This window comes from Panthera tigris, chromosome A2 (genome assembly GCF_018350195.1).
Source record: "Panthera tigris isolate Pti1 chromosome A2, P.tigris_Pti1_mat1.1, whole genome shotgun sequence".
NCBI lineage: Eukaryota > Metazoa > Chordata > Mammalia > Carnivora > Felidae > Panthera > Panthera tigris.
Genome location: NC_056661.1, coordinates 19,762,235 through 19,774,503, shown reverse-complemented (window position 1 = coordinate 19,774,503; position 12,269 = coordinate 19,762,235). Strand labels below are relative to the sequence as shown.

Genomic DNA, 12,269 nt, shown 5'->3' with positions numbered 1-12,269 from the left:
AACACTGGGTAGTTGTGAAATCCAGAGTCCCACCCACAGGCTCTGCTGTAGAAAGGTGCCACCTTGCAAATGGTGGTGAAGTGAAAGTCAGAATCTTCCCACAGACTCCAATGAAAAGAGGCACTGCCTCATTACTATAGTGGGGAGGGGTAGAAGTCAGTGTTTGACCTAAGGCTCCACTGGAGAGAAACATGTGTTACTGCACATGGGGGTAAGAGTGTGTGTATGACATGGAGTAGTTCCACTACTGCAATGCCTATTTGGGTGGGTATGAGGGTGCAGCTTTTATTGCAATGTTTGTCTGGAGAATAGAAAGGATAGATTAAAAGGTTTCTGTCTTGCTGTGCCATCCTTTGGCTTAAAAAAAAAGGCTTTCTTTGATGCTTTTTGTGTGCACCCAACAGTATATCCACGTTGTGGGCTTCTCTAGATCCCAGGCCAAAGTATATGGGAGGCAAGAAAAAACAACAATCAGGGAACTCACTCAATCCTTGAGTCCAAAGGTCCCTAATCACTCCACCTTCTCTTCCTTTACTTTCAGAGTTTTCTGGCAGGTGATTTATGGGTTTTGTCCAGGATTTTTGTTGCAATTACTAAGAAGAATATACAGAATGTGTTTATTCCATCTTGTTTGAACCCAAACCTTGTCACTCATGTTTAGCCTTGATTTTGTGTGTCCTATCACTCTCTACTTCTGTTTACAGAGGATATGGGCTGGGTTTTTACTAATCTTTCTATTAATTACGGGCTTAGCAAAGCATGTCATATATGACATATCCTATCAGCTTACTAGCTATAAGAAACTGTGGATACAACTTCTTGGCCTTTACCCACCATTAGGCTCACAGTGCAACTCTTAAGTTTGCTCATTCATTCAGTAAATACCTATTTTATGAAAGCTTCTGGAGCTACAGCAGTGAGTAAGACAGTTAAAATCTCTGGTGTTAAGGAACTTAAATTCCATTGACTGGGATAGGGTGGAGGGACTGCAGGCATACAAATAATGTATTCTCCTCAGACTGAACAACATTCAGTGTACTATGTCTCAGTTAATATTAGGAACATACATTGAAAAGTTGCAAATATTCAGAAATCTAAAAATTTATAATTGGCATAGGTAAGATAAATGTTTTCACTTGGTATAATGGAATTTTAATGATCTAGTAAGCTAGTTATCAACTACTTACCACATAGAGTTGTTTCCACAGACTGGCCCATTCTTGTAGAGTTGCTGTAACCTCAGTCACAATAGAATCTTCAAGTGGAACCACAGTTTCATACTGCCTACAACCAGAGCCACAACAAACAGCCACATTATCTTTGATAAAATACCAGAATGCTATCTATTGACATTTTTAATGTGTGTAATTCAAATTTTAAATTCATGCAAATATAAAGGAGAGGTACATCCAACTGATTAAAGACTCTTTTGCAGTAATATGATGCAACAATGTAAATGGACTGAATTAATGTAAAAATACCTGGGTTTTGCTATATAAGTCCTCAATTTTACTTTTAGAAATACTGCCTTTAAAACAGACTTTTTTAAGAAAAAAGAAATAAAGAGGGCACTTGTGATGAGTACAGGGTGTTGTACTGAAGTGTTGAGCCACTATACTGTACACCTGAAGCTAGTATTATACTGTATGTTAACTAGAATTTCAATAAAAATACACAAAAAAGAAAAAAAATAAATACAAAATAAAATATTTTTAAAATAATTTTTAAATGTTTATTTTTCAGAGAGACATAGGGCGAGGAGGGAGGGGCAGAGACAGAGGGAGACACAGAATCCAAAGATGACTCCAGGCTCCGAACTGTCAGCACAGAGCCCAAAGCAGGGCTGGAACCCATGAACCACGAGATCATGACCTGAGTCGAAGTCAGACACTTAACCGACTGAACCACTCAGGAGCCCCTAAAACAGAATTTTTTTAAAGACCGTTTTTAAGCCTTTTTCTTTAAAGAAAGACCATATACTGCCCAAGTTTTGCTTAAATTAATTTTTTAAGTTATTTGTGCCCTTTAACACTTAACAGTAATGCAAAGATCTGATGGAAATGAGGGGAAGGGGACCCACACACTGATTTCTAAAACATTTTATAAACCCTTCATTATACTGGTATTCTATTTTCTTAGAAAACTGTGTCAGTAGAGGAATTCTGGGTCTGGTAGAGGAATTCTGATCCTGGTAAGGGTCAGAAAGGTACTGGGTTTCCCTCAGCCTACCTCGTAAGCAGCATCAACTGTGGTGCCATTCCCTGTGCTAACTGCCAAGGATTTATCAGTGAACAAAAGTGGACAGGGTTCCTATCTTCAGAGAGCTCTTGTTCTGGATAGGGAATTAACAGACAAATAATCACAACATACATAAATGAACAGTGATGAATCTAAGAAGGAAATTAAAGTGTACAATCAGAGATTTTAGCTGGGAGACATGATTTAAAAAGAAAGGATCAGTGAAATCTTCTCTGAAGAAGTAGAATGGCCCAAAAGATGCAAAAAGGCCATGACAGGAAAAGTGTGTGGAGAGGGAGAAAACCAGGTATGGTGTCACTTGCAGAGGAAACAGTATACAAGAAGCCACCAAAATTAGAAAGAATTTCACATAAACAAGAACTTTAAAAAAGCCAGTAATGCTGAAGCCAGCTCTGACAGGGCCTTTTCAAATGATACTAAATGTTCCAGATCTTAACTCAAGTAAAACGACTGAAAAGTTACTGAAAGGTTGTTCAAAGTAGGGGCATAACTTGGTAATATTTTTATAATGTCTATGCCAATTGTGAGGGATAATGAAATATTTTCTGGTATAAAAATTTTATATACTGATATGCTGAGGTGATTAGAATCTATAATTCTGATTTATTAATCTATTCAACCACCTGGAAATAGCAAAATATTATACAAACTATTATCATTATGTATTATGTCTTTATACAGTATGATAGGTTGACAAACCACCACGGTGTTCAAAGATAACTCAGTACATTAATATTGAGTATCAATGAATATATGTTACTTGATGGTGTTTTATGGCTTTATTGTTTTATTTTGTGTGCTTCAGTCCAACAGATAAAAAGAATCTTCTTGGAATGATGCCAGAGAACTATCCACATTCATCAAATTTATAAGCTGATTAAAATAAAAACTTCCAAAAATTAACAACTCAGGAAACAACAGATCTTGGCAAGGAAGCGGAGAAAGGGGAACACTTTTGCACTATTGGTGAGGTTGCAAACTGGTGCAGCCACTCTGGAAAACAGTATGGAGGTTCCTCAAAAAATTAAAAATAGTGGGACACCTGGGTGGCTCAGTCAGTTAAGTGTCCGACATCAGCTCAGGTCATGATCTCATGGTTTGTGAGCTCAAGCCCCACATCAGGCTCTTTGCTGTCGGCACTGAGTCCACTTTGGATCCTCTGATTCTCTCTCTCTCTGCCCCTCCCCCGCTCTCCAGTGTGCACGTGCACACACAGGCGCTTGCTCGCTCTCTCTCTCAAAACAAACAAAATTAAAAATAAAACAATTAAAATAACAATTTTAATTAAATATTTAATTAAATATTTATTTAATTAAAAACAATATAAAATAACAATTAAAATAACAATAAAAATTAAAAACAAAAAAATTAAAAATAAAGCTACCCTATGATCCAGCAATTGCACTACCAGGTATTTATCCACATGATATGAAAATGCTAATTCAAAGGGGCCCATGCACCCCAATGTTTATAGCAGTACTACCAACAATAGCCAAATGATGGAAAGAGGCCAAATGTCGACTGATGAATGGATAAAGAAGATGTGGTATATATGTACAATAGAATACTACTCGGCAATCAAAAAGAATGAAATCTTGCCATTTGCAACAACACAGATGGAACTAGAGTGTGCTATGCTAAGTGAAGTAAGTCAGACAAAGACAAATATCATACGATTTCACTCATATATGGAATTTAAGAAACAAAAGAACACAGGGGAAGGGAAGGAAAAATAAGATAAAAACAGAGAGAGAGGCAAACCATACAGACTCTTAAATACAGAAAGCAAACTGGAGGGTTGCTAGAGGGGGCATGGGTTGGGGATGGGCTAAATGGATAAAGAGCATGAAGAAGGGCACTTGTTGGGATGAGCACTGGGTGTTCTAGGTAACTGATGAATCACTGGGTTCTACTCCTGAAACCAATACTAAACAGTATGTTAACTAACTAGAATTTAGATATGGATAGATAGATAGATAGATAGATAGATAGATAGATAGATAAAAACTTTCATCAAAGGCTTAAGAGTAAAATGGGATATATTTTTTTTCCTTGTGTCACTAGCATCCAAGGTAGTGACTCCAAAACTCAACTTTACCAATTATTTCAGGTACTACTACAACAGTTTAAATAAATGGTTTAATTTAGTTTAACTTTTAAAAATAAGTCATACTGAACTTCTCAGATGAAGGAGAGTAAGCCAGTGACAAATGACAGATCTGAAAAAGAAGTCTTAATGACTTACTACAAAAAACTGAATTCAAAGAGAAGACATCCTTTATTTCTTCAAACTACTGGATAACTGCATATAAACATTAATTTCTGAAATTATTTTTATATTCCATGTTTTTAAGAGTGCTACAGAGATAATCAGGAGATTTATAGAAACAATCAGGGAGATCACAATCTTAATAACAAAATTTAAATATAAAGCACAAATAGATGCTGTGTGACATCAACTTTAAGTTTTTGTGCAGTTCTGAAGGAAAATGTTCACTGTAAACTGACGATAAAGCTACATGAAGGAAGTGAGGTTCCCAAAGGAAGGTTAGGTTTGAAAAGCAAGGAGGCAGAGAGAGGACCCTGTAGGCTGTAATAAGCTATAAAAAAGGTACAGAGAAAATAATGAGCAAAACATATTAAAGAGGATTCATGCTGGGGACACACAGGTAACTGAAAAGACAGAAGGTATTATCAGGGCAAGGCTAAGAGATTTAAACCTGACCCTATGAAAACAGACACAGGGGATGTTATAAGAGTGTTGTGTTTTAAAAGAGAGAGGGAAACAGAGGCGCCTGGGTGGGTCAGTTGGTTGAGCATCTGACTTTTTTTTTTTTTTTTTGGCAAGTAAAGAATTTTATTATTTTTTTTGTTTTCTTTTTTTTCTAAATATAATTTATTGTCAAATTGGTTTCCATACAATACCCAGTGCTCATCCCAACAGCTGCCCTCCTTCCTGCCCATCACTCACTTTCCCCTCTCCCCTCCCCCATCAACCTCAGTTTGTTCTCAGTCCTTAAGAGTCTCTTATGGTTTGCCTCCTTCCCTCTCTGTAACTTTTTTTCTCCTTCCCCTCCCCCATGGTCTTCTATTAAGTTCCTCAAGATCCACATATGAGTGAAAACATATGGTATCTATCTTTCTCTGCCTGACTTATTTCACTTAGCATAATACCCTCCAGTTCCATCCACGTTGCTGCAAATGGAAGGATTTCATTCTTTCTCATGCCAAGTAGTATTCCATTGTATATATAAACCACATCTTCTTTATCCATTCGTCAGTTGATGGACATTTAGGCTCTTTCCATAATTTGGCTATTGTTGAAAGTGCTGCTATAAACATTGGGGTCCAAGTGCCCCTATGCATCAGCACTCCTGTATCCCTTGGGTAAATTCCTAGTAGCGCTATTGCTGGGTCATAGGGTAGATCTATTTTTAATTTTTTGAGGAACCTCCACACTGTTTTCCAGAGTGGCTGTACCAGTTTTTATTCCCACCAGCAGTGCAAGAGGGTTCCCGTTTCTCCACATCCTCGCCAGCATCTATAGTCTCCGGATTTGTTCATTTTAGCATCTCTAACTGGCATGAAGTGGTATCTCAGTGGGTTTTGATTTGTATTTCCCTGATGAGGAGTGACATTGAGCATCTTTTCATGTGTCTGTTGGCCATCTGAATGTCTTTGGAAAAGTGTCTACTCATGTCTTCTGCGCATTTCTTCACCGGATTATTTGTTTTTCGGGTGTGGAGTTTGGTGAGTTCTTTATAGATTTTATACTAGCCCTTTATCCAGAGCATCTGACTCTTGATTTCATCTCAGGCCATGATCCCAGGGTGTGGGCTCGAGCCCCACATAGAGCTCCACAATGAGCATGGAACCTGCTTGAGATTCTCCTCTCTTCTCTCTCTCTCTCTCTCTCCCCCCTCCTCCCCCACTTGCACTCTCTCTCTAAAAAATAGAAAATATATTTTCTAAAAAAGGGGGAGGGAAATAAACCATAAGAGACTCTTAAAGACAGACAACCAACTGAGGGTTGATAGAGGGAGGGAGGTGGGGGATGGGCTAAATGGGTGATAGGTATTAAGGAGGATACTTGTTATGATGAGCACTGGGTGTTATATGTAATTGATGAATCACTGAATTCTACTCCTGAAACCAATATTGTACTGTATGTTAATTAACTAGAATTTAAATTAAAAAATGTTTTAAAAAGAGTGTTTGGGGTGCCTGGGTGGCTCAGTTAGTTGAGCGTCTGACTTCGGCTCAGGTCATGATCTGTCACTCTGTAAGTTCGAGCCCTGCATCAGGCTCTGTGCTGACAGCTCAGAGCCTGGAGCCTGCTTCGGATTCTGTGTCTCCCTCTCTCTCTGCCCCTCCCCTGCTCATGCTCTGTCTCTCTCTGTGTCAAAAATAAATAAACATTAAAAAATTAAAAAAAAAGAGTGCTGTGTTTTAATAAGATTAATACAGAAATAATGTATGGAATAAAATGGAAAGTTTCATATATTACATCCTCAGCTATTTTAACCAGGAACATCTATGGGAAATTTACATTCCTATTTGAAATTTCTAAGGCTTTGGACTCACTTCAATTTATACTAATCAAGTTTAAACTAAAACAGATTCATACTCTGATTTCTCTTCAAATCGTATAAATCTTTCGCCTTTTAAACTAAAACAGATTCATTTTTCTTAGATTATAAACACAAAATCAATATCCTAAAAATTCCTAAAATTCAGATAGAGTATTATTACAAACATACTATTGCACAGGCCAAGCAGAAAAAACTGCTACTGAACCTCACTTGGAACTATGGCTTTTAAAGGTTCTAGAACTAAATAGATTGGGCCTAAAGCAGTTCCCTCCTCCCCTCAGCCTAGGGTCATGATCTGCCATAGCCCAAATATAACTATGGGGAAAGAGATTTAAAATGTTATTGTATAACTTGGGTCTACATTGGGCCTTGGGAGCAAGTAGAGGTAACTGCATAAGCACTATACAGATGTGCTCAGAGGGAGAGAAGGAGGGGAAAAACAAAATCTCTCACTTCTAAAAACCAAAATTCTAAAACATGAAAAATATAATGGTCAAGGTTTAAAAATAATATTCAAAATCTCCTCAGATTTTTATAAAAGTCTGATAAACATTTTTATATGTTTATAATGTTTAGAGAGGGATGCCTGGGTGACTCAGTCGGCTGAGTGTCTGACTTCGGCTCAAGTCATGATCTCATGGTTCATGGATTCGAGCCCTGTGTCAGGTTCTGTGATGGCAGCTCAGAGCCTGGAGACTTCTTTGGATTCTGTGTCTCCTCTCTCTGCCCATCCCCCACCTGCGCTCTGTCTCACTCTCTCAAAAATAAATAAATGTAATAAAAAAATTTTTATAATGTTTACAGAAATTAGTTAACTTCCATTTAAAAAAGAAAAAGAAGCAACACAAGCAAAAACAAATAAAACAAGAGCTAATGAATGTGCAAAAGAACCAACTCGGAATTTTACAAATGAAAAGTATATGAAGAAAATGTCCAGTGATGGTTGAATAGAATAATAAAATGCAATACGTATATATAAGGGAATATTATTCAACATTTAAAATAAATGAAATTTTGATACATGCTACAACATGCATGAGCTTCAAAAACACTATGCTAAGTAAAATAAGCCAGGCACAAAAGGACAAATATTGTGTGATTCTATTTATATGAGGAACCTAGAACAGGAGAATTCATAGAGATAGAAAGAAGAGAGGTTCCCAGGGGCTGGAGGAAGTGGGAATGGGAGTTACCTGTTTAAGAAATAAAGAGTCTCTGTTTGGGATGATGAAAAATTCTAGAGTTGAATACTCAAGAAGGTTGCACAACATTGTGAATATGCTTAATGCCACTGGATTGCACTCTTAAACATAGTTAAAATGCTAAATTGTATGTTATGAATATTTTATCACAATTTTTTAAATGTCAAAAAACATTAGCAGTAGGGGGGGAAAATCTCAACAGAAAGGATACATGCTGGACAGAATTCAAAAGAAAATTAGTAGCAAGGGAGTAGTGAAGAAATCACTCTAGAATGTAGGTCAAAGCAAAAAAGTAACCCAAGGTATGAACGAGTACTCAAGAGACATGAGAGATAAGTGAAAGAATTCCAACCTACTCATAACAGGATTCCCAGCAGAAAAGAACAGCAGTGTTGCAGAAAAACTGTGATTAAACCCCAAATGTAGAGACAGAGTTGCCTTCCACTATACAACCAGAAGATAATAGACACTTGATTTCTCAGCCTTTCTATTATTATAGTACAGGCTCATAACCTGAACTCAACCTACCACAGACTTAGAAACGAAAACCAATTACCCAAAGAAGAAGAGAATAGAAAGAAATCAATTTGGTGGCAGCAACAGTCAGTTTACATTTATTTATTTTTGAGAAACAGAGTGAGACAAAGCGTGAGCAGGGGAGGGGCAGAGAGAGAAGGAGACGCAGAATCTGAAGCAGGATCCAGGCTCTGAGCAAGAGGTCAGCTCACAGCCTGATGTGGAGCTCAAACCCATGAACTGTGAGATCATGACCTGAGCCAAAGTCGGACGCTCAACCAACTGAGCCACCCAGGCACCCCCCAGTGACAGTTTAAAGAGGCAGCAGTCCTGTGGGAGCATTCAGTTTTAAGTTGGTGAGGGGAATGAGGAGGCAGAATTAAATATGGTAGTGAGGATGTGTCTCACTGAGATTTGAGAAAAGGCCTGAAGGAAGTAACAGAGTTTTAGCCAGGGACAGTACTCCAAGCATAGGAAACAGCATGAACAAAAACCTTAAGGCAGGAGCATCCCTGATATGTTCGAATAAAAGTAAGGAAGTCACTGTACCTGAAGTAGACTCAGAAATAGGGAGAGTAGAAGGAGCAAAGCCAGGTCATATAACTTTGTAAGCCTTTATAAGAACTTGGTTTTTACTCTGAATGAAATAAAAGTCATTGGAAGATTTTATTTCTTTTTAAGTTTATTTTGAGAGAGAGAGAGAGCGAGTGAGTGAGCAGGGGTGAACAAGTAGTGGGGGGTGGGAGGTAGGGAGGGCACAGAGAGAAGGAGAAAGAATCCCAAGCAAGCCACATGCTGTCAGCGTGAAGCCTGACACGGGTCTCGATCCCATGAACCATGAGATCATGACCTGAGCTGAAATCAAGAGTTGGATGTTCATGAGCCACCCAGGCACCCTGCCATTGGAAGATTTTAAACACAAGTATAAAATGATTTTTTTCACATAACTCTGGCAGCTATGTTGAGAATAAACTGTAGGAGACCATGGATAGAAGGGGGGAGAGCAGTTAGAAGGCAATGAAGTAAGATGAGCAAGAAAGCATAATCAGAGAAAGTCTATACTTTTCATTTCATGTCATGCTGTGATAAGTTAGGACATAAGCGTGTTCTTCTCTAAGTTGTCTAATACTGCACAATGCAGAAGTCTACCCCAGAGCCCTTGAGATGCTCAAATTATTGTTCTTTGGCAGCTGTCAATAATTCTTCCAGTATTTCTTACATGCGCACCATTATTGATTCCCTTCCTATCGCCTCTCTCATCTATCCATTTCAAGCCCCCAAATCCCCAATCAGCTGTGGTGATGGTAATGCCAAGGTTCCTAGAACACATGCAATAGAAATCCATACAGCTACAAGCACAGTAAGTCTGAGGTTGAGTTTCAAAACAGTTTGTTAAGGGTGCCTGGGTGGCTCAGTTGTTAAGCATCTGACTTCGGCTCAGGTCATGATCTCATGGTTCATGAATTCAAGACCCACATCAGATGAGCTCGATCCCCACATCAGGTGAGCTTGAGTCCCATTTCAGGTAAACATGAGCCCAATTCAGGTAAGCCTCACTTCTCTCTCTCTCTCTGCCCCTCCTGGGATTCCCTCTCTCTCTTCTCTCTCTCTTTCTCTCTCTCTCTCTCTCTCTCTCTCTCTCTCTCTGCCCCTCCCTCACTGTGCCCTCTATAAATAAATAAATAAATAATTAAAACTTAAAAAAAAAAAACAAGAAAGCAGTTTGTTAAATAGACCAACAATGAGGTCAAAGACAAAAAAAAAAAGACAAGTATAAAAGGGTAATTTGGACTACATAATCAAAAGGAAGAAACTTTCTGGGTACTGCTGACCTACTGATTCTCCCTTTAACTCTATCCAAAATCTATAAAGAATTTACGAAGCTCAACACCCAGAAAACAAACAATCCCATTAAGAAATGGGCAGAAGACATGAATAGACATTTTTCCAAAGAAGACATCCAGATGCCTAACAGGCACATAAAAAGATGCTCAACATCACTCATCATCAGGGAAATACAAATCAAAACCACAATGAGATACCTCACACCTGTCAGAATGGCTAAAATTAACAACACAGGAGACAGGTGTTGGCAAGGATGTGGAGAAAGGGAAACTCTCTTGCACTGTTGGTAGGAATGCAAACTGGTACAGCCACTCTGGAAACAGTATGGAGGTTCCTCAAAAAACTAAAAATAGAACTCTCTATAATCCAGCAATTGCACTATTAGGAATTTACCCAAATGGTAAAAGAATACAGATTTGATGGGGTGCCTGAGTGGCTCAGTTGGTTAAGCATCCAACTTCGGCTCAGGTCATGATCTCATGATTCATGAGGCCATGATTCATGAGCCCCATGTCAGGCTCTGTGCTGACAAGCTCAAAGCCTGGAGCCTGCTTCAGAGTCTGTGTGTGTGTCTCTCTCTGCCTCTCCCCTGCTCGCTCTCTGTCTCTCAAAAATAAACATTAAAAATATTTTTAAAAAAGAATACAGATTCTAAGGGGTACGTGCATCCCAATGTTTATAGCAGTACTAACAATAGTCAAACTATGGAGAGAGTGCAAATGTCCATCAACTGATGAATGGATAAAGAAGATGTGGGGTGTGTGTGTGTGTGTGTGTGTGTGTGTGTGTGTGTATTATGGAATATTACTCATCCATCAAAAAAATGAAAGCTGGCCATTTGCAACAATATGGATGGAGCTAGAATTATTAGACTAAGCAAAATAAGTCAGAGAAAGACAAATATAGTATGATTTCATTCATATGTGGAATGTTGAGAAACAAAACAGATGAACATGGGAAGGGGGAGGGAGAAGAAAGGGAAACAAACCACAAGAGACTCTTAATAGAGAACAAACTGAGGGCTAATGGAGGGAGGTGGATGGGAGATGGGCTAAATGGGTGATGGGTATTAAGGCACTTGTAATGAGCACTGGGTGTTGTATGTAAGTGATAAATCACTGAATTCTACTTCTGAAACCAATACTGCACTCTATATTAACTAAAATATAAAAAATAAAAATAATTGAATAAAATTATTAAAAATGTTTTTAAATAAACTAAGAGTTCAATAAATCTAGCAAATGTAGAATGGATAGATGAGACAATTTAATATACTCTGTAATATCTAATTGGAAGGATCATCTGTGGTCAGAAAACCAGGGCTACAAAAAGCTGAATGCTCACTTTATTGATGTTCTGTGTAAGAGTTCACTTAGATTAATCTTCTCTTTCACTTTCAGGGCTCAAAACCAAAAACCAAACTCTAGTTTTGATCCTGATGTTTGCTGAATTACAAGGTCAGTTGAATTTATGTCTTCCCATAAATACGAAGATAAAAGGCAGGCTACTGATTAGAAAGCATGGTAGAAATAAAAGTATGACATGGGACAACTTAAAAGAGCCCAAGTTCCACCCTTAATATACTTCACTTTGCAGTAGAAAAAGGCCCTCCTTCTCTACTCATGAGGGTGTCCTTGCCTTCCTTAAAGACTTCCTTAAGACTTAAAGAGTTATCTTGCAAAGGAAGCCAATGTTCCAACACTCCTCCAAGTGTCCCATTAATTCAGTCTGTTTCCTTCCCCAGATATCCCACAATGAATGTGGTAAAAGGCATTACAGCTATTAATAAGCTTAACTCCATGGGCTTTCCCTCATCAAGGCTGATCTGGTACAAGTGTTGAATGAGAACTGGCTA

The 12,269-nt window shown here is 38.3% G+C and overlaps 1 protein-coding gene across 4 annotated transcripts in view; it reads right to left on the bottom strand.

Annotated features, from left to right (window-relative positions):
- DOCK3 (dedicator of cytokinesis 3) overlaps window positions 1–12,269 on the bottom strand; it is a 579,897-nt gene that overhangs the window by 364,056 nt on the left and 203,572 nt on the right. For all 4 annotated transcript variants that reach the window (XM_042979031.1, XM_042979034.1, XM_042979033.1 and 1 more), the window contains one exon: window positions 1,188–1,284. In XM_042979031.1, the coding sequence (XP_042834965.1) occupies window positions 1,188–1,284 (97 nt within the window). The remainder of the gene's footprint in view (window positions 1–1,187; window positions 1,285–12,269) is intronic.